Source organism: Mastigoproctus giganteus, chromosome 10 (genome assembly GCF_048544385.1).
Source record: "Mastigoproctus giganteus isolate SK-2022 chromosome 10, ASM4854438v1, whole genome shotgun sequence".
NCBI classification, from domain to species: domain Eukaryota; kingdom Metazoa; phylum Arthropoda; class Arachnida; order Uropygi; family Thelyphonidae; genus Mastigoproctus; species Mastigoproctus giganteus.
In genome coordinates, this window is record NC_143584.1 from 227,748,361 (window position 1) to 227,771,165 (window position 22,805).

Consider the following 22,805-nt stretch of genomic DNA (forward strand, 5'->3'; position numbering starts at 1 on the left):
AAATATTGAAAACACTGAACTCTCCACTGAAAACATTAGACCACAGGGAGTCCACATTGCCCAGTGATAACCACTCTGTCTTCTTCCACTTAGCCATCCATTTAACCATATCAGTAACTTTCCCTTAATTTATGTGCAACAATATCAAAATCCTTCCTGAAATACAAGGATATGACATAAAAATTAATTTTTGCATCCAGTTCCTTTGTAACCACCTCATAGTATCTAATCAAATTGATCAGACAAGATTCCCCCTTAACAAACCCATGCCGCGTCTGAAATATAATTGCAGCTCAGTTTTTTTGTTTGTTTGTTTTTTGCCAATATAAAAAAAATATACTTTTAAAAATATGTATCAAAACTACTTAAAAAATAAACGATGTTTAATTATCACTTGTAATTTTTGATCAGTATGAATTAATAATAAACTAACTCGATATTTGTGATTTTTCTACTTTTTTTAAAAGTAGAAAAATCACAAATATTGTTAACAGAATTGAACTCTTTGGGGTCCTAATAGAGTACAGGACGCTGCATGAAATCAAGATGGGGCAATAGTAGGCGTTATTTGAAAGGCTCTTCTGGGCTATTAAGCTATTCCTTATAATAGCTTGTCTGGGCTATTATGGAATATTAAGATAATTCGATTTCCAATTAAAAAGGTTACTCTTTTCCAGATCTCTTAATGTTAATACCTGAAGTACTCTTTTACATGAAGGAAAAAAATTCATTTCAATATAAATTGGAATCTATGCAAATATACGAGTATAGTATATATACAAATTTACATAACGTTCAATGATATTAATATCATTGAACTAATATTTTGCTTGCGAATATTACACAAATTGGGTGTAAACTGGTTAAGACATGCATTTTTTACGATGCAGCATAGTATTTTTTATTCTATCCGTAATAGATTTTTTCCAATAACGACCTTTCCTCTGCCTCTAGAGGTTAAGTGGAGAAATTCACATTTAAGTTCTCTACTAAACTTAATTTCCAGGATTCGGCCTGTAATTAACTTCAATGCAGGCCATTTACAAGAAAACATAATTCCTTCACAAATTGCAATCGTGTAGAATTTATCACCATCATTCACTGGAGAAACCTGGAGGAAGTTAGTTCTGTTAGGATTCTTCAATCTAGAAAATAAAATAAAATCAAAATTAGAATTTTAACTTTTGTTATATACAAAAATTGTGGTGAGGCGCGTGGTTGCACAACACTCCTCACCACTCTTCCGGGGTTCAAGCCGGTGACTGATAAATACTATTAACATTTGTATTGATTTATTTATTGTAAACTCCACTGACGTGGTGGTCGTGCCGGAGTATAAAACAAGAACATTTTTTTTTTAAATGTAGGTTTATAAGGAACTGTTAAAACTGTTAAAACTCCTTACAACTGTTAAAAAAAAAAGAATTTGAGGGTTATTGATATTGAAATATTATTAAGGAAAATTAATACAGACAACCAATTTGAAATATATATGGTCAAAAAACTAATAACTGAAATTGTATAGGATAATTCAGATAAGTCAAGGTTTAATTGTGCTCGTTACGCCTATTACCTTAAGCAAGAGGAAGATTAACGTAGCAACGGGGGGGGAAGCGTTTCGAACACGCGATACAATAGGAAACACTGATGGAGCAGACCGTAGTTAATGAGCTCAGATCAGAGTTAACATTTCGCCCTAAAGAACAATGAGCTGAAACAAAAATAAATAAGATAGAGATGGAGCTCAGTAATGGAGGTATTCATGATATTTAAGTGCACACTTTAAAATTTCACGGGGGCAATTAACGACAGGTGTATCAAGGCCAATACAGGGCGTAGATGGGCAAACACAAAGACGATCTAGAAACTCCAAAATTACAGGAATTTCCATTTGCCTTTCTAAAAAATTCTAGGACAGTTGATTGGTCGGAAAACTCATGTAAGGATCATAAGATGTAATGACTCTTAGATCCGTTAGAACCCAAGGATGAGACACACGAAGAAAATAATGATATGTATATCTATATGTATGAATACTCTGTAGTGGTGAATTACAAAGATATACACAGATAAAGCCTAACTGCCTAACAAAGCTACACATATTCAAGTTCACAGTCAATCGTAGCTATTGATTGGAAATGTATATATATTGTCAATAAATATTATGTTTTGGTACTTAAGAGTCTGTCAGTCATTTTGAACTTCAGCCAATCCAGAGGAGGAAAAAAAAATATTGAGACCCCCTTAGAGTCTAGAATCTTCTGGGAGATAAACAAGTCAGGTGTAAAGTGGGAGGGGACTAAACGGGGGGCACAGTAGAGTACAGGGAATAATTAAATAAGCCCTTATAGCATTGTGGAACAGGTTGAAATAAAAAGAGGATATTTATAAAGGAAATTATTTAAATAAAGTAAAAATAAAATAAGTAATAATAAACATAAAAATAACCCCCCCCCCACAGGTTTGTCTGTATAAACACTTTCAACGAACAGATTGTCGGGCCAAACAAGACACATTTGTTATACTTTAAAATTTATTTATAACTCCAAAAATTGGTACCTGTAGTAATTTCATTGTTAGGGCGTTTAGCTTTTCGTTCTCTATAAGGAGAAAACGAAGCAATCCCCAAATTGAGCCATCGATCCAGATTGCTTCCTCAGAAAGGAAACTAGAAAGATCCCATCTTATTTTTGCAGTTTTGTCGTATAAAATAAGAACATCCCGTCCAGGATCACTTGCCTGAGCGTTTGTTAAATTATTTGTCTCATCTGCGCCAGCAATTCCAAATTTATTACTCAAAGGGAGACCCTTCTGAATTTCTTTCTCAAGAGTAGATTGTGAAACAGCATTACTGGCAACTTTTGAAGATGAACTTTTCTGAGAGGCAATAGTTGTTTCCGGTAGTCGAGTAAGTATCATTTGAGGATTCAGAAGTTTTCAGATCTCACCAGAAGATGGCAGCAGAGGAAAGTCCTCAGTTGCAGAGGGTTGTTTATCGTTCATGTTAAACCAAAATCAAAGTAAATGCTTAGTGCAAATTTAGTCTAAAAGTATTGAGACTGAGACAAAGGAAAAGTTTATCTTGAATCCTCTTCAATCTTCGAAGGAGTCCAAGAAAACAGCTCATCAGTTCAGGTTCTGGCAGCTGATCTTGGCAAAAAATGTGCGTACAGAAGATCTTTATGCGAAAGGTGAAAATTTGCGACGCGTGCGTGCTACAACAACATGCATTACTGCTACTAAGCAACGGTAAGTGTAAGAAAGAAGTGAACACCTGAACAAGGCACAATACGGCGAAATTGATAGCTCCAATGCGACATGCTTCCATGCGACACCCGTACAAGGTCACGGAATGGGGGGGGGGGAAACGGCCCCAGTCAAATTAGCGAGGATGGAACTGTGGCGGTCGGGCAAAGGAATGGCGCCTATGCGGGGTGACTATAGACAAAAGTAATGAGAAGAAAATTGTCAGATACTCAATCATCATCACCAGCCATTTTCAATCCACTGCAGGTTGAAGGCCTCTCCAGCAACTTTCCAGTAACTTCTGCTTCGAGCACTGGCCATCCATTTACTACCCAAAAACTCATGAATTTCATGAGTTTTTGTCTTTTCGCCTTTGTCTTCCAGGTTTTCTTCTAGCTCCTCTTGAGTACCATTCTGTTTTCTTAGTCCATCTGTCATCATGTCTTCGAGCTATGTGTCCTGCCCAAGACCATTTTAGTTCTTTAGTTTTGATAAGAATGTCCTTTACTTGAGTTTGCTGCCTAATCCATGTTTCTCTTCTTATCTAACAGTCTGATTCCCAATATAATTCGTTACACTCATCGCTGTGTAGTTCTCAGCTTCTCTTCCATTCTTTTGGTGAGTGCCCAAGTTTCACTTCCATAAGTCATGGTGGGGAGTATACATTGGTTCATTATTTTACGTTTCAGACAAACTGGGATATTGCTCTTCAGTATGTGACTATATTTCCTGAATGCTATCCATCCAAAATTTATTCTTCTCTTGACTTCCAGCCATTTATCATTATTACAGCTAATAACTTGTCCCAGATAAGTATATGACTCCACCTTTTCAGTTGCCGCTCCTTCAATCATTATGTCCCTTTCTGTGGCATACTTGTTATACTCAATAGAGAACCCTAATAGCATAAAACTATGCTTACCAATTGAATCCTAAAGTTCAAATTATCCATTTTTAACACGAAATAAATCCATAGTACTGACACAAAAAACCAAACTTTATATTAGGGTCACCAGGTAATTTCTTACATATACCCATTGCATGCGTTCTCTTGATATGCAGAGTATACTCTGTGCTTTTCGTAACTGACGTAGCCCAGTGGTCAGGAGCGAGAGTGCATAGCACGCGTTCCTTGAGTGGACCGAGGTTCAAGTCCGTGACTGCTAAATACGATAAATGTTTGTATTGACGATTTATTGTAAACTCTACTGACTTGGTTGTCGTGCCGGAGTATAAACAGAAAATTTATTTTATTTTAGAGTACACCTTCTGCAAATTTTACGACTGCAGCACTGGGTATGGGTCACCCAGAAGTTGACCTGCTAAAACAGTGGGGGAAAACCGAAATGTAGTTTTACCCTTCGTAGATGAGGACTACATTTCGGTTTTTCCCCGAAATGTAAAACTATAGATACTAAAAACAAATCCAGAGGAAGACGACCTTCAGCAATAAATGTGAAGGGCAAGAGTGAACACCGTGCAGCAAACTCACCGTTAGAATAAAGATGAGCGTGTCGTTCACCAGATACTTGCTGTCCTCCTGTTCCAGATTCGTAAACCGTATCAGTTTCGTCCACCCACAGCCAGAGTTCCGGGAGTCTGTCGGCCGTCTGAAGTAAGATTTCTCCTTTCCGTCCAGTCGTGGATCGATAACGGCTTCGATGCTGTCACTTCCTGTTTTTTGATCCGCCAAGAGGATCTTGACCTGCGGGGAGTGCCGAGAGTTAAAGCAGAAAAAAAAAGTTCAAGGACTCAATTGGAATGATTTAATAACAACGCGGGCAGATATACATTTTACGTCAAGGAGCACTACAGGAGAAAATAAACATCCCCCTAGAACAGATACCGAAAATGCTGCTCGAGATCCTTCCATGAGGTCCGCAGGGTTAGTTATATCGGGGCAAATTGAAGGAACGATATACCCTTCTTCAGTGACAGCGAATTTATTAAAAGCAGTGTTATTTTAATAAGATGGCAGATGTAGTTTGCGAAAGGGGAAAAAAGTTTATTCAGAGAATGACAGTCACACTCCAGAAAAGAAGACTAAGTTTCCACTTACTGATAATAATAATATTATTTTAAGGTAGTTTTAGTAAATCTACTAACCAAATTTTAAATTTAAAAGTATTCGAAAGATTTTGGAAACACAAGTACATCGATGAAACAAGTGAAAATATATACAAAGGAACATTCACCCTATGGGACTGGGCGAGTCGCAAATTCTCCTCCGAATCGAGCTTTCTAAAAGACATGCGGAACAAATTAGTTGCATAAAAACAAAGAAGGGTTTAATCTGTATGTCTATGTCAGCGATGTCCAACCTTTACCCCTACAGGGGCCATATTCAAAGTGCGATTTGTTTCGCGGGCCGCACGGAATTTTATTTTTTTTATTTTTATTTTATTAATAAAAAGATACACAACAGGTAACCATTAACAGTGTATCTGAGATCAGATCAATAAACATAATAACAATAATGTGAAATCCTACAGGACGATAAACATTGATATAGATTCAAACAATAAAAGCATATGTACAAAAGAGGATTGTATTAAGTTAAGTTACCGGTAAAACAAGTAATAATTAATCCGTTAGAGAATAGAAAAATAATATAACAAATAATAAGCTACAATAATTAGATGTGAGCTAGTCACTTTGCAGTTTAAGTGAAGAGGCAAACTTGTGGATGGAGTTCATCAGTGATTGGGAGTTGTCAAAGAAGTCAATGCGAGAGTCATTTGCTGATTTGCTGATTCTGTTCAGTGGACTGAACTTCATTAAGTCCGTGTTGGCAGAGTCAAGACGAAACGGTGTAAGGTTCCTGACTTGTCTACAGGGAGCATTGAAGTTTATTTTACTCAGGATATCAGATGCTTCATAAATTCCAGTGATTACTTTGGCTAGGAGGGCGATGTCAGCAGTAACTCTTCTGGTGCACAGAGGCCTTAGATGAAAGTAATCACACAGCGATTCATAATACACTGAGTGATAGAATAGAGGATTGCGGTACGTAAGGTAACGGATAAAGTTTTTTTGGACTGCTTCAATTTTGTTAGTTAAAGTCTTTGTGTGAGGATTCCAGATGGGTGAACTGAATTCAAGGATTGGCAGAACAATAGTTTTATAAAGGATAACCGCATATCTGTAGTTTTTGAACTTGTATGTGTTCCGTTTGATGAATCCCAGTGTTTTGAATGCTTTGCTGGTGATTTTAAGGACATGGGCATCGAATTTAGCACTGCTGGAAAAGAGAATCCCTAAGTCGTTAACTTGGTCACACCTTTCGATGATCACAGAGTTAATACTATACTCCGTATTCATTAGTTGTGGAGATCTGCAAGATGAGAAAGAGATAACTTTGCACTTCGAGGGGTTAGCAGACAAGCCATTCGGAGATAGAGATAGAGATAGAGAGATAGAGCACATTGAAGTTGTTGAGAATCGGTAGTCTCCTTCACTGCTGAGTAGATCTTAAGATCATCTGCATAGAGAGCAACTTGAACATTGGAGGTGTAGATGAAAGAAGGAAGATCATTTACGAAAACAATGAAGAGAAGAGGACCTAAGGGAGAGCCTTGTGGTACTCTGCTTATTGGTATAAAACAGTCTGAGTTCACTTGATCGATTCACTTGATCGATGATAACGCTCAAGGAACGATGCGTAATATAGCTGCGTAGCCATGAGAGCAAAGGGTCACGGATGCCATATAGCTTAAGTTTTTCCAGAAGTTGTTCGTGCGGGACTTTATCAAATGCCTTAGATATGTCTGTGTAGACTGCATCAACTTGTAGGTGGTTATCAAGAGCTTCAGAGGTGTATTGCCAGAAAGGAAGTAAATTTGTGACTACTGACTTGCCACTGCAGAAACCATGTTGATTCTGATCGATAAAAGGCTTGAAGAATTCGAAGAGATGTTTGTGCACTGCTGTGTCGAAGAGTTTAGCCAGGCTGTTTTGCAAGGTTATGGGTCTGTAATCGCATACGTCATTTTTATCATCTTTTTTGAAAATAGGAACTATATTGACCTGCTTAAAGTGCTTAGGATACTTCCCCAGCCTGAGAGACAGGTTGAAGATCCGCAGTATGAGGGGTTTCAATGTAGTGACAGTCCTTTTCCAAAATAGGCCTGGAATGTCATCTGGGCCTCTAGTATAGTCATTTTTCATGCTTTTTAATGCCGAGTTTAAATCTTCATCAGTGATAAAGAGATTAATGAGGATATCATCTTTAACAGGTGTGAAGTCAGGAAATGAGGCAGGTCTCAATGTATCATTTGTTTGAATTCTAGAAAAGTGTTTGGCAAACTCTTGAGCAATACTGAATTCGTCAGATAAGAGAATTCCATCTGCGTTTCGGAGTTGTAACTTTCTACTGGTTATGTTCTTATGCTTCATGAAATTCCAGAATGGTTTGATATCTCTGTGAGTAAGCAGACTATCCTGAACTGACTCTGTATACATGTTGTAGGAGTTTAATATGAGAGTTTTCACTTCTTTGCGGAGTTGGCTGAATATTTCATAGTATTGACTGTCACCTGTTTGCTTATATTTGTTTCTGTAGAATTCTTTGGATTTAATTTTACGTATTAGTTCACTATTATACCAGTGCGGGTAGGTAGAGCGTGCGGTAAGATGGGATTGAGGAACAATGTCAGATATAACTGAATGGACACAGTTAATCAGGTTGTTGGTGAGCACATCGATGTCATCCATAGCGTCAGCGAGCTGCTTGTCTACGTTTCTTAGAGCTAGGTTGAGCAGAGGCCAGTCAGCCTTTCTGAAATTGAATCGAGGAGTACGGGAGCTGCATTTGAAGTTATGAGAAGTCACTGTGATGTCAAAAGTAATTGGTGAATGATCCGAGTGAAATATGGGGTTGTCGGTGTGAACATCTATAGGAGTAGAGGAAAATATTAGGTCGAGGTAGGCATTTTCTCTGGTTGGAAAGTTGCAAATTTGTTCCAGACCATAGCTGTGAAGCATATTAAAGAGAGCCCTAGTCTGCAGTGATGGAGAAGAAGATTCTAAATTGGCCATTTGACAGTTAAAGTCACCCAAAACCATTGCTATGTCGGCAGATTGAATTAGTGGGAAGATTGATTCCAGCGAGCTTTCTAAGTACTGGAGGTCTATATTAGTTAAGGGAGGTGGAAAATAAAGCAACCTTTAACTTGCCAAGATGATGAAGGCAGTATACTGATTCAATATTTGTGAAATTTGATGCAGTTTCACAGAGTATATGGTTAGAATGTATAATAGCTACTCCGCCTCCACGAGATCCTCTGTCCTTTCTATGGATTGTATATTGTCCATCTATAATCTCCTGATCATCAATATCAATGGAGAGCCAGGTTTCAGTGAGCAGGTAAATGTCGTAAATATGTGAGCCTTGGATTGCTCTGAAGTGGTTTAGGTTGCTAATTATACTCCTGCAATTCTGAAGGTAAACACTGAACAGTTGGGATCTGGGGATTCTATGACGAGAGGAGAGCGTAGTATGTGTAGATAGCAGGGTATCTGATTGCTATGCCGGTGGAGAGGAGATTTTGGACTCCCTTGATGGTCTGTCCGTGAAGCGTTTTACTAGAGCCCCTGATAAAAGGGATCTTAGATTCAACACTTTTTCTGTTTGTGATGGAAGGCATGTTATTATAAAAGATGAGTAGGCGGGACATCGTGTCTTCAGAGAACGGACATCTACTCCGAAACCATATTCTTCTTTAATTAGGTTGATAAGATCTTCAGATTTAGTGGAGGGTCCAAGTCTAGAAAGAAAAATTCGGTCTTTTGTGGGAATAATTGTGATATTATACTTGTGTTTGAGTAACTGAGATTTTTCTGCAGTAGTTACATTCTGTGTTTGATGAGTTATGGCTGGAAGCTTGGAGAAAGTACCTTGAGATATAGATGCTTTAATATTTTCTGACGGTTTGTTCTGTTTTGATCTTTGGTGCGATATTTGAGACTGGCAATCAGAAACAGGTTTACTCACTGTGGCGGCAGATCTACAGACAGGTTTGCAGACCTCATTAGATGTGGCAGCAGTTATTTTTGCATATGTTGCCTTAACTGATGTTGAAGAGGATTCCGCTTGGTGACTCTGAGCTTGTAAAATAGAAGTACAGACAGAACTGTTCCGCAGAGGAGAGTAGGTGGGAGGAGTGGTTCTATTTACATCAGAAGAATCATCTAACAGAGTCTGTTTGGCAATAAATTGCTCAGTTGAATGACTTGAATCATGAATGTTAGCAGGCTTGGGCAAATTAATATTTGCAGCAGTAGAACTATTGAGGCCGGTGGAAGGTGAAGATCTGGTCTCAGTACTGAGGGTATCGTCAGTTAATGAAGAATTCGTATTCACTTTGAGCCCATTGGTGTCGAGAGTAGGTTCAGAATTCTTCCTAGCTTCCCTTAAGTGGCAAGACATAACTGATGTGAGATTTTTAATTTGGGCGTTAATGTCAGAAATTTCAGCCTGTTGATTAGCTAATATTGTTTTTATACCACAAATCTCCGTGTATAGCTCGCTGTTTCCTTCATTGAGTGTATTAGAATCCAGGAGAATTTCAGAGTTTGCAGTATGAGGTGCGCTGATTAGATGAGTTTGAATGAGGATTTTCTGCATAGTGTTAAAGAGTAGTTCCTGGAATTCAGTTGATTGCAGAATACCAAAGGTTGGATTCAGAGTTTCCGTAGGGAAGGAGTTAGCGCTGAGATCTTCTGACAGCACAGATATATGTGTTTGAGTTGATGCATCTGAGATTTGATGCGACAACAAAGAAGGATCAGAGGCTTCATCCATGTACGATTCAGAGTCGGTATTTCTAGTTATTGGCATGATATTTGTCTCAAATGTACTAGAGTACGGCATTTCAACTTTGTTAGCCGAAGAGGAGGAAAGTGACTCAGGTTCCGTGCTGTTTGGCGTTGCAACAGTTATAGGGCTTTTCTGAGAATTTCTGAGTCGACATCTATCACAACAGAATGATTTCCGCCGACTTTTATTTAATTTTTTCAGGTCAGAATGTGTACAGTCATTGCATATTAATTGTTTGCACTCAATACATTGGACAATGGGGTCAGAGCTGGTCCCACAGATGGTGCAGACGTTCGAATTTTGACAGGAGGTAGTATTTGTCATATTGAATTCAGTTACTGTAGTTTTACTAGATAATTTAATATCACCACAGTTGTGGTTTAGCAAGCAATAGGCACTGTGACCAGCCGGTCGCCTTAGTTGCCCTGCAGTGAAATCCACAGGGAGCAGGGGACTAAGTAGGGAGGGAAGAACAGAGCGGCTAGGCAAAACTCTAATGCCTGGTCAAGGTCAAGTGTCTGTTGGACACATGTATAAGTTGAACTACAAGATAATGGCTGAAAGCGCTTGTATGGAGTAGCGGAATGAACATGCAGAAATTCATTTAATACTTATCTGTTGTCCGTTCAAATAATACAGTACTTGCACCTGGCAGTCCAAGGGCCTATCCTTATGTGGTGGCACTAATAGGAACTTAATACTTTAAATAAAAAACACACAAAACAAGAAAAGTTTACGGAGCATATCATACAGACAGCCGGACACAATCACCCCCCTAGCGGCCATGATTCGAGAAAATTAGTATTACCTTTTCCATATCTTCTTACATGTCAAAGGAAGTTTCTATTTTCATGTTACCGTTTTCTATTTTCAGGCTATATTAAAAAAATGCAAATTCCCATTACTTTTATGTGCAACAAATCTCTGTCAGTGATCTATTTTTTGGATTTTATTAAAATTATAAAAATATGACTTTTGCTTTTTAATGCTCGAACATATTCGAAAATTAAGTACAATACTTAACATTTGATTGACGCTGGATATTTTTAAAGAAATTGTTCAAAACTTAGTTGAAAATTTGTGAACAATTCTCAATCCGGAATGAAGATGCTCATCTAACATGTAGGTTAGTGCAAATGCATCATTTTAACATAGCTATCTACCAAAGTAGTTAAATTAATTAATTAATTTAATTAATCTTCTCCACTGGTAAAGTTATTTATTCGATGTAGTATACCATGGCAACTCGTGAAGGCAGTCACAATATGAGATATAACCAAAACGATGCCAATTTAATTAATTAATTTAACTACTTTGGTAGATAGCTATATTAAAATGATGCATTTGCACTAACCTACATATTAGTCATTCTATCTCGTAGCATGATGTCTTTGCCCTTAAATACTTTATAGACGCTCATCTGTTATTCTGTTTCTCTTTTTTTAAATATTTATTTGATTTTATGCGTAAAAAAATTTGCTCGCAAACATACACTGCTCAGAACAAATTAGCCATTTCCATGGCCTTTTCTTTTATCAGCGGATTATCTCCAGATGGGAAAGCCTTGTAGAATTCAAGTAGTTTATTTTCGCAGTCCATATACGGTACTTATTTTTGAACCATGTGTTGGCTTGAAGATCAGCAATTCAAGTTGCAAGCCGGGATTGTAGTTTCCAGCCATAGAAGTAAATGCATTCTCAAACAAGCTTGTCTTTTTCAGGGGATCTTATACCAGAAAATCGACTTTCAAACCCATCAAAAAGTAATTGTAATAACGAGAAGCAATGATTCTTTGGAAATATGTTTCTCTTTTCGCACCATACAACGTTCAAAAGGAACTATATTGTCTCGCTCAATTTGGTATTGAAATAACTTATTCTGAAATGATTTGATGTCACCATACTAATCGGAGACAGATTTTCCTTTCCCTTGTAGTTTTAAATTACGAACGTTTGAATTACAAGAAATGTCTGTAAGAATTGCAAGATCAAACATCTACTCCATATTTGATAGTTGTTTTAATGGTTTTCCTTTTTCTGTCATAAAAATATTAATTTCATTCAGAACGGGGTTTAAGGAAACGACATAACTTTGCCATTACTGAGTGAGCCATCGCACTGCACTAGGTAAAATTACACCTTCGTATTCAGCTTCAATTTCTAAAAGGAACTGTTGAAACAGTTCCTTTTAGAAATTAATTCCATGTGATATTATAAAATTTACAGTTGAAACAACCACAGAGAGTTTCTTGATGCAAATTGCAGTGAGTTCCAATCTGAAGTTCAGCTCCGATACCATTTTCTTGGTTATTCTTCCCAATGTTATCACCAATCATTTTTGCACCGTCAGTGTTGACTCCTACCAGATTTTTAATATTTAATCCTAATTTTTCAATAGATTGGCAAAAGTTTTCAAAAAGATTTTCACTTGCAGTTGTTTCGTGCCTACTCTGTAGATCAGCTAAATCAACTGGTACAAAATTATCATTAATTCCACGTATGAAGATGAGGAGTTTGGCCGTGTCATTTACATCAGTATTGTTATTCAGTGCCACGCTAAAATATTTCATTTGTTTTATGTTTTTCAAAAGTTCTTCGAACAAATTCCTTCCGATATCTTCTATTTTTTTGCATAATTGTTTGTAGAGACAAAATGTCTTGTATCATTGTTCTTTTCTCCGGACAAATTTCTTCCACAACTTTCAACGAACAACGCTCAACAGATTCACCATCACCGAATGGTTTACTCTCGAAAGAGATCAAATGTGCAACTTGATAACTGGCACTTACAGCGGATAAATTTCTTGACTTATACGTTTTCAGTGTGTTTTGTCATTTTCTTAATTCGTTTTGTAACTTCGAACACTTTTCTTTTCACAACACTCCTTTAAATCCTAAGATTTTTGCTTGGAATCTGTGTCGTTTTAAATTTTATTCTTTAAAAAGCGACACAGTATCCTTACAAACCAAACACTGCTTTTTCGTGGGCAATCAATGAAGAAATAGTGTTCAGTCCACCTTTGATCAAAAACAACACTCCAAATCGATTCTCTCTCTAAAATGCTGTTTTATTTCACTTTCCGCGCGGACTGTTAAAAATTATTCGCGGGTCGAATACGGCCCACAGGCTATAGGTTGGACAGCATTGGTCTATGCGAAGGTCGCTTACCATTATTTGGTGGACTCTCTACTCTATGGTCCACCTGTACTTTATTCCCGAAATCTGACTCTCTTCACTATATTTCCTGTACTCTTTTCTAATAAAAACTTTTTTTTTTTCAATTTTTTTTGCTCAGGCGACCATGGCAGATGCTAGCCAGAGAATAATCCCTACTGACTTCGCCGCCTCGCCTTTGACTGTGGACAGTAACGTGATATGGCAATAACATATAGATATGATATTCATATGGTTAGGATATGAGAATAACAACAGCAGGGACCCTTTTGGTTATGGCAAGGATGGTAGCTTTCACATTTTAATTAAGGTGTGCGAGTTAGCCTACAAAGAAAACCCCTACAATTGGCGAAAGTTGCCAGCCAGGATATTTTACATAATTGGCACATATGACAGGAACGGACAGAGCTACGAGATAAATAGTTACACTAAAAGTAGAGTTCCTATGCTCCAGTCTTGGATCTCTAGTATTCATGCTAATGATCTGCTAAATTATCCTATAACTACAAAAAAGTGTGTTATAAAATATTTATATGACTTTTAAACGACCTGCTGCCCCGTCTGTAACACCAATTGCACTTGCAACACACATTCATTTTTCCCCAGCAGGGAACTCGAGATAACGTCTACTAGAATAAAAAGCACGGTATACTCTCCGCTTTTATGTGCTATAGAGGTATGGGAATCCTTTAGGCCTAACACAATTAGGCCACTTTTTTCTGCTGATTTTGGCTTTTAAAATAGGCCATAAACGAACTTCCTCCACAGCTAAGGACTACTGAAATGGCCAGTTCCCAACGCTGATTAGGGTGAAACGCCTTACACCGCACAAGTCCCGGAATGATGGTGCCAGAATATCTGCACCATCATTCTGGAACTCGTGCTCTTGAAGACTCCCCCAGCCTTCCCTTAGAGCGACTCCAACTCTGTGCCCACATCTCAGCCGCCTTCATCTATCCGATAGGTTTTCGCTATTTCATGTGCCCAGTCTTTGGATGCCGACCTTAATAAGGTTGCTTGTGACAGGGAATACGGTTGCCGCATCCTTGAATTGTACTTCCCTGTTTCTGATCCTTCTCCTCAAAGCTTGGCTAATGCGCAAGCTAACAATATGAAGATAGCTTATTAACTTTTCATATACTTTTGAGTTTTGAGCTGTATTTCCTTTTATACATCCACATATCTATTTCCATACATTCAATTTATCAATGTTGTCTGTTTATTATTATTCATCCATTTCTCTTGCATATTTTATTATCATTATTAACCCCTGGCCTGGTGGCCATGAAGGGAAATATTGCAATGTATCGATTTGTATTATTATTGCAATAAATATTTCTATAAATTAAAAATTACGACTGGATAGTTCCAAGAATAAGTTCACAATTAAGTTAAAATTGAACTTAATTATTTGCTCTTACCCCTTCACCTGAAGAATTTACACATTCCACAATGATTTCTTCAGAAGTTGCCTCACTAATACCACAGTGCGAGCCGGAACGTTGTCAATGTATTCTTCAATCCACCCTACTCCCTCAATTGCAGATGACCATTTCCAGCTATTAAAACTTCACGGAAAGGGACGCAGTTTTGGTGTTTGCAGACAGTTCAGTAACTTATGTCGATTTAATGATAATTCGAAATTATCGCAACTTCTTCAAAGATCATTTCAACTGTTTGATAAATAATTTAAAAAATTATTTTGAAAAATTGTTTGTCAAATAATTTGAAAAAAATTATATTTAATATCAGCACTCTGGGACCAGCAATTCAGCGCTAATATCAGGACATTTATACGGCAGTCATGCCAACCACACATAAACAAGACTCCCAATTATAAAATTTGAAGACTTGTTTATGCGTGGATGGTATTTAACCAAAGTGGTTAAAGCAGTGAAAAATAAATGACCCAAGTTCTCATTTTAATTTAGTTGAGATATTAAATTTTAACAATTCTTCTGTTTCTCCATTTATCATTACTTATTTTAAAAAAATTAAACTATGGAGGCTGACATAATTATGCAAAGGTTATCAGAAAAAGCAATACGAACCTTCAGCTTGAAAGGCCAGTCCAGCATCTCGTCCGAAACGCCAGCCCAGATGACCATGCCAGCAGCGAGGTAAGAATCGATGTCATGACCGAAACCGTTCAGATACACTCCCATGCCGATTCTGTAACCATCGGCGTACACAGGGGCAGCAAGGCGATATGAGTTACTCTTCCTGTCTAGTTTCTTCTTGCTTGTGTAGTTCCGGATTTCCCAAATGAAACGCTGATCTTCGGCAAGTTTTATTCTTTCCACTTCGCGTACCTCCAGGAATAGAAACAAATGAAGTAGCCCATCGAAGATTTAAATATTTCCACTCTTAAACACAGAGATAAGACAATCATAACCGCTTACAAAATAAACAAAATTAAATTTAAAACAATAAAGTATGACAAAGCAAAATGCATACTTTAAATTCTATCGAATCTTTCATGGAAGATGTAGTATAAGATTTATGAATTAACAGAAGAATGTGCCACACCCGACACCCAATCAGTTCTCACAAAGAGCTGATGCTTACAAGACTAGTGATAAGGCTTTATGGCAATAAATCGCACTCCTCATCAACAGCAAATCTTGGACCATGAAAAGGAGAGGTAGGACCTCTTGGAGAAAGTAGCTTCGCTCAAATTCGTCTGCCTAAAGCACCCCAGACACGCTCAGCCGGATTTAAACTGGAAATTGGGTTGATCATCTCGAAAATATTCTCACTTCGCAGAAATTCGTTGACCAGCTGAGTTTGTCTTGATTCATTTAGCTATGTACAGCTCTCCAGTCGTGAGCTAATAATATTGGTATTAATGGCCCCACGAGTGTGCTTATTTTTGTAACACAGAACGTGTTTTTTATTTATTTATTTTTCGTATTGTCCCTTGCAACATAAATTAGCTCCCATTCTGCACAGAAAATAAAGTAGATTTACACTGAACTCCTGCTTTCGCTTTTCTCAATTCTGTGCAGCGATGTCGCTTTATGTACTTCTTATGGCCCACTTATGATGACGTCAAACAAGCAGTGATCAGGCTTTATCTAACGGTGGCGTCGGCTGAGGGAGTCAATCAGCACTAAAACGCCATGTTTCTAGCCGAAGATCTACACTGCGGCGTAGGATCTAGCGGTGTGGCAGCTTCGCCGGTTTGTAATGCCATATTTTGTGCAGGGTATTCAAAGTATTTTTGTTTTTCAGGTGGTTTCCCTATACACCGCAGTTTCAATTATAAGGCGTATGCTAAAGTCGGGGGATGTCAAAGTGTGTGTGTGTCTGTTGAATGCCGACACCTGGTGGCTTCGTCTCCCGCCCCTGAACCCCATCCTTAGCCACATGGAGGCGCGCCAGGGACTGTGCACCAGACTCTTATTGGAGCTTGCAGGATTACCTGAAAATCCTGATGGTACTTTTGAGAACTGAAATAGGAATAAGTGGGAAAAGTAGGGGAGAGAGGGAGGGGAAGGTAAAAAGAGAATAGAAAGTTGAGGAGAAGGAAGAGACTTACCTCAAAAATGAAAATTAGATGCTTAGGAAAGGTAACAGAAAAGAAGACGACCAGCAAATTAATTCAGCAAATTAACATTCCCAAGTTAAACAAACCTTATATTATCTTAGTATTCATAACAAAACTTATGTTATGGATAAGGAAGAGTATGTTAAACCATGAATAACATACAATAGAAAATTATTTTTTTATGTCAAAGCATTTAGAATACACTGAAATGACAGAATTCACGAGATACCTGGTTTCTGGGCAACGCGACGATGTCACCCCTCTCGCTGGTGGACGAACCCACCACTTGGCAGTTATATAGGTATACTGCATCCACGTAGACAGTAATTCGATGTCAGTATTAACGTCGTGAGTTAACCAACTTTGAAAGAGGGATGATAGTGGGTGCTCGACACATGAGTCACCCTATCGCAGAGATGGTACAGAAATTGCACTATCCCCATGGGAGAGTATCAAGAGTGTATCGATACGCCATTTCCGGAATAAAATCTCATCGTGGACAGCGCTGTGGGCGGAGACAGGTAGTGGATGAACGTGGCCGTCGTTCATCCCTACCTTTCTGTCTCCCGTTGTTTCAGCCAACTGGAGAGCGACAGTGGCGGAAATCACCGCCCACTTCAACGAGGGCAGTGCCAGAAACATCTCCACCAAGCGATCATTAGCCGCAATAGGTTATGGGAGCCGCCGACTTCAACAAGGGAGGTATTAACGGTGGGACCCACCAGAGTCCCATTGTTAACACCACAACACAGGACTCTACGCCTCAACTGGGCGAAAGAACATAGGATGATTAGAGACTGGTCTTCTGGTCTGATGAGTCCAGTTTTCAATTATTTCGAGCGGACAGGAGGGTGTGCATCTGACGGAAGCCGCACGAAGCTATGCACCCGTCACATCAACAAGGAACTGTTCAGGCAGGTGGACAGTCGGTAATGGTCTGTGGAATGTTCAACTGGCACAAGTTGGGACTTCTGGTACGTCTAGACGCATCTCTGAACGGTCTAGGTTACGTGTCAATCCTTGCAGACCATCTGCATCCCTTCATGGTCATTCTGCACCCACTGGGCAATGGACTCTTCCAACAGGACAATGCTCCTCCCCAGAGCAGTGGTGACTAGAACATGGTTCGAAGAGCATCCCGCAGATTTTACCACCATGGAATGGCCTACCCGTTCACCAGACATGAATCTTGTGGAACCTCTTTGGGATGCTGTGGAAAGGCCCATTCGAACTTTGGATCTTCCACCCAGGAATGCGACGGAATTATGGACAGCGGCGCAGCAAGCATGGATGGAAATACCGGTGGTACACTTTCGTGAACTTAATGCCTCGCCGTGTGACTGCCCTTAACCGGGCATCCCCTTTGCTAGGTAGGTATCCCCTGATTTCTGTCCACTCAGTGTAGTAACTAAGCAATTACGAATATTATGGAAAAGCACCATGATTACTACTGTGAAATTATATTCAATTTAATTAATAATGGGAAGAGATGATTGGATTGCGAAAAATGTTAGATATAAATAAATACCGTACATACAACTAATATCCTCACTAGCAGTTCGTTATATTTTTAATTGCTAAAATAGTATAACTTTCAACAGAAAATGGTAATTTTGTTAGAAATCTTAAATTCAAAAATAATAAGATGTTCGCTAAGTAGCGGATAATTACCTGCAGTTCTAGCTTGGGTGGGGGAACTTTTGGAGGGCATCTTTCAACTTCCACACTCTAAAACACAAGAAAAAGAAAAAGCTCATTATGTGTATGTCTATATTTAATGTGTTGATCTAACCCAGCTTACTGCTGGGTAAGACTTATTATTAGCCATATGGTGCAAGGAAGCCTGAGGCTTTTGCTGCATCAGCCAAAAAAAAAAAAAAAAAAATTTTCTGAGTTAGAGAGAGAAAAGAATGATGATATCTAGCTCAGGACCCTGGGTGTACCAAGCCAATAATCACCAAATGTGGGCCCCTGAGTAGGCTGGAACTCAACAGAATTTTTGGGGATGAACTGGACCACACAGAATTTTTTTTTTAAATTATAGGACAGTCAAGTGATAATAAAACAGCGCGGAAGCTATACTGACATTGAGTTAGTGGAAGTCTTCACAGCGACGACTGAATGACAAAGGCTATCATGGTAGTTCTTTGATTTAAGCTGCATGAATCACTGCAGAGTGGTAAAAGCTTTGCACCAAGCTTTTACCACAACTGTTGCCGTTGAGATCATCCTTAAGAGATTCTTTATCTGCCCGGTCTACTCCTCCATTCTCTATGGTATATGAATATGGGCTTCAGATGTACCTACCAACTTAACATAAGATCCCCTGCCTTAGCTATAATATACAGTACTTGGATAGCTTAATGTGAAACGTAACACATTCCCAACCCCACGTCAAGGCGTGGAGGGCAGAAGATGGCAGTAAATGACCTTGAGCCTCCCAGTTTGTTTATACTGTAATAATAATATTTATAAACGTAACAAGAATGTTGTTAGAGTTACGCATAAAATATTAAACGACGACCAACAACAAAAATGCATAATTATTGATAAGAAACTGTTCTTGAGAATGACAACTTTCAACGTTTGATGTGTTCCGGCCCGAAAATAAGTTTGGACGCCTCTGCTGTTACTAAAGGAGTAGTCCATTTCATGAAAGGGTAGGTGACCTAATAACGTGGCCAAGTGTATGGCCACTTTAGGTTTGTAACTTGAATAACAAAATGGATTGTTAGAAGTTTTAATTGAAAAGTGGGGCAAAATATAATTAAATAATTTATAAATACCTGCGTGGTCGACTTGGGTACAGTATCTGCATCTTCTGTTCGTCCAGCTTCTAACAAAGGTCTTCCAAATTCCACGTCCTGAAGCACAAAAAAAGTTCATTAGTTGCGTACATTTATGTTTAAATTGTACTAATTTAAGATAGTATTAAATTAGACCAATAATCGCATATTCCATCCGCTTTTATTATTTTGAAAAAGTCATTGCCATGCGTCTGATTTTGACCCGGACTATCCAGTATTTGAGGTTATTGTCTCGTAAAAAAAAATTGAGCAAACACCGGACATATAAATGTCCGATGTATTCTAACTGAATAAGTTTTATCATTTTATACGTTTGTTAGTTTAATTTTGGGTTACATTCAGTTATCATAATTCCAGTTGTGTTCTAGAGTTTTAATATATTTTGCGACTTGGTTGTTGGTGGACCTGTAATCTTTATTAATCTAACATAACCAGAATAATAAAGTTTCAACTGTCTCAGTGAAATTTCAGTTTCTATGGACAGATGAACACACCAGTTCCTGCACTGAATCTGTGGCAACTGTCTCTCCGTGTGTTTTTTTAAATTATAAATCAACAGGGATTACCTTTGTTTTAGATATAGGAAGCTTCTTTTCCAACTCTCCTAGTTCAACTCGCTAATAATTCTTGAGGATGGCGATATCTATTTTGTAAACCACGTGGGACATCTTCCCCACTGTCAGAACCGTAGTGTTCAGACCGTGCGGTCTCAACAATGAGCGCTCATGGCTGCTGTCTACAAACACCATACTTCTGGCAGCATGGAAACCATTACTTGGATTGGCATAAAATTGGATTTTGTGGTCTAAACTGTTTAATAAATATATAGACCGATTATTTCTTTCGGTCCTATAACTGGACTTTAGAGTTTGATTTAGGGTTCTAATAAAATTGGATATGGGGGAGGGGAGGGGATTATTCTCTACTGAGGTTTTTTTAAATATACTTCATTTGCTTGAATATGAAAGATTTTCATATACAAACATTGATAAACTTTTCAATTTTTTTAGTTCCATTATATATTAATTGGTATTGCTTACTACAATCTACCTTCTCCCAGTGAGAATTTATTATTTTATTTATGCGCATGTCCCGTATTTTTATTGAAACCATCCACAGCAAACCTATTTCTTTTGAAGTAAGTGACAGGAAGTTGCTGATAAAAGAAATCGGAAGCTGCCGATAAAACCAAAGCGTGAAACTAATAGCTTCTAGTTTTTCTGAGGAGGTTCCTTGGAAACCTTACCTTTTACCCATTATGGCCTATGAACTGTTTGTTGTGTGGACTTTTCCATCCACTGTGACATCTGAGGAAAAGTTTCTCTAATTAGACTTATAAAAAATGATGTGCAGTCAAAGATGCCTGCCTCAAGAACTGGTTATAACAACATTATTATTAGCCATATGGTGCAAGGAAGCCTAAGGCTTATGCTGCACCAGCCAAAACAAAAAAAAAAAAAAAAAAATTCCCGGGTTACCCTAAGAGAGAGAGAAAGAAAGGAATCACCAAGAAAGAAAAGAATGATGATATCCAGCTCAGGACCCTGGGTGTGCCAAGCCCATACTCACCAGATGTGAGCCCCTTGACTATTTTATCGATTGAAAATGATACTGGCAACGAATTGGATGGCTAATTTAAGTAAAGCTCGAAAACGTTATGGGTACACCTCCTGACGTCTTTTGCTTGAATCCATCCCGAATTTTGCCATCCCCGCCAGTGAAAAGGTTTACCCATAATCCGGAGTTCAGTCCAGATTTGTTTAAAATCAGAATTCAACTCTGCCGAATATTATACTCTCCAGTTTTAAGAAGTTATTAAAATTTCTCCTGTAAATAGATTTTTGGAATTAGTAATTTATTATTCTGTCGTGGCCCTTGGCTACTCCAAAAATTTCCATGTTTCTGTTTATTTCATACCATATTTTTGGCAAAAAAAAAAAATTGTCTTCCACTGCAAGCGATAATTAATAAGGGGACAGGTGTAAATTGAACCGTACAGGCCCTCCCCCAAACGTGGTTCGCTTTCATCGTGCTGCCTTGGGCTAAATCTAATCTAATGCACTGGGAGGGGAATTAGTTGTGTAATTCCAAATGTGTTGGAATTAATTAATTCCAACACATTTGGAATTACAAATGTGTTGACACGCTAGCTCTGTTAACAGAAACCGTTATCATTTTATCATTGTTTCTGGCTATCCAAAGATTTTAAAAATTAAAAAAAGGAAGAATCCTTACCTCGTACATCTTCTTGAACGGAGTTCCTGAAAATATATGAGCACTTTATATACACAGCACCTAATATTTACATCTTTGCTTTATCGAAGAATCCAAATAACAAAAATACCCGTAGACTAAAAATTTAATGGAAACTTTACTTTAAATTCTAAAAAAATTAACAAAATTAAATTAACCTACCCTCTCCCTGTGTAGTTAAAACATAATACACTGTTATAAGAAATGGGGGGAGGGAATATTTTCCTACGCAAATCACAATAGCCACGTAAACGCTCTTAATTAAATGTGGTACAAGTACAACTTGCTGATAATAAATTCAGTAAGTATTATAATCGCAGTAACTGAATTATTTCTATTGAATTACAGAAATTCATTTTAATTATCTTGACTAATTAAACTATCGCCACAGAACTATCATACATAGAGCGATATTAGCAGAGTCATCAACAAGCACATACAACTATAAGGTCTAAATAACTTGTAAAGGCAGAGAAGCATTTAATATTAAACACTTAAAAGTAATTAATTTTTGTAGACATTATCATAAGTAACCTTTCTTCGACGCTACTTTAAGGACGTAATTTTAGGCTTAACAAGCTAACAGGGCCCTCTCAACGAAATGTCAAAAATATTTCGATTTTCGCCATTAAAAAAAGTAATAAAAACACACGAGAATAAACTATTACTGTCCCTCATTCTATCTTTATGTTATATAGGTATTTATGAAGCGTTTAATTAAAAATCACAAATCCTATTTATGGACAACATACAACGGTTCCTTCTGCACTATACATCCAATAAAGCACCAAATGAAGGCGGTTATTCAGTGTTCGATCGCCAGTAAAAGATAAGGTTGTAATATGACGCACCAGTTGAAATCTAGGAGGCGTTTCCTGTTTCTGTTTTATTTTTTCAGTTACCGCTTGCACTTGAATCATTTCTTACTGTTAGAACGAAAGATTCATATGGATGAACT

General features: G+C 37.9%; 1 protein-coding gene across 1 annotated transcript; it reads right to left on the reverse strand.

Moving 5' to 3' along the window:
• Positions 1 to 1,033: 1,033 nt before the first annotated feature.
• On the reverse strand, positions 1,034 to 22,624 carry LOC150080008 (TNF receptor-associated factor 5-like). Its single transcript, XM_090383444.1, has 7 exons — positions 22,600 to 22,624; positions 21,830 to 21,855; positions 19,574 to 19,651; positions 18,459 to 18,515; positions 15,289 to 15,549; positions 4,739 to 4,951; positions 1,034 to 1,145 (listed from the first exon to the last, which is right to left on the reverse strand). Exons 2-7 carry the CDS (start codon positions 21,836 to 21,838, stop codon positions 1,131 to 1,133), a joined length of 633 nt encoding a protein of 210 aa, XP_090239570.1. The 5' UTR covers positions 21,839 to 21,855; positions 22,600 to 22,624; the 3' UTR covers positions 1,034 to 1,130.
• Positions 22,625 to 22,805: the final 181 nt, after the last annotated feature.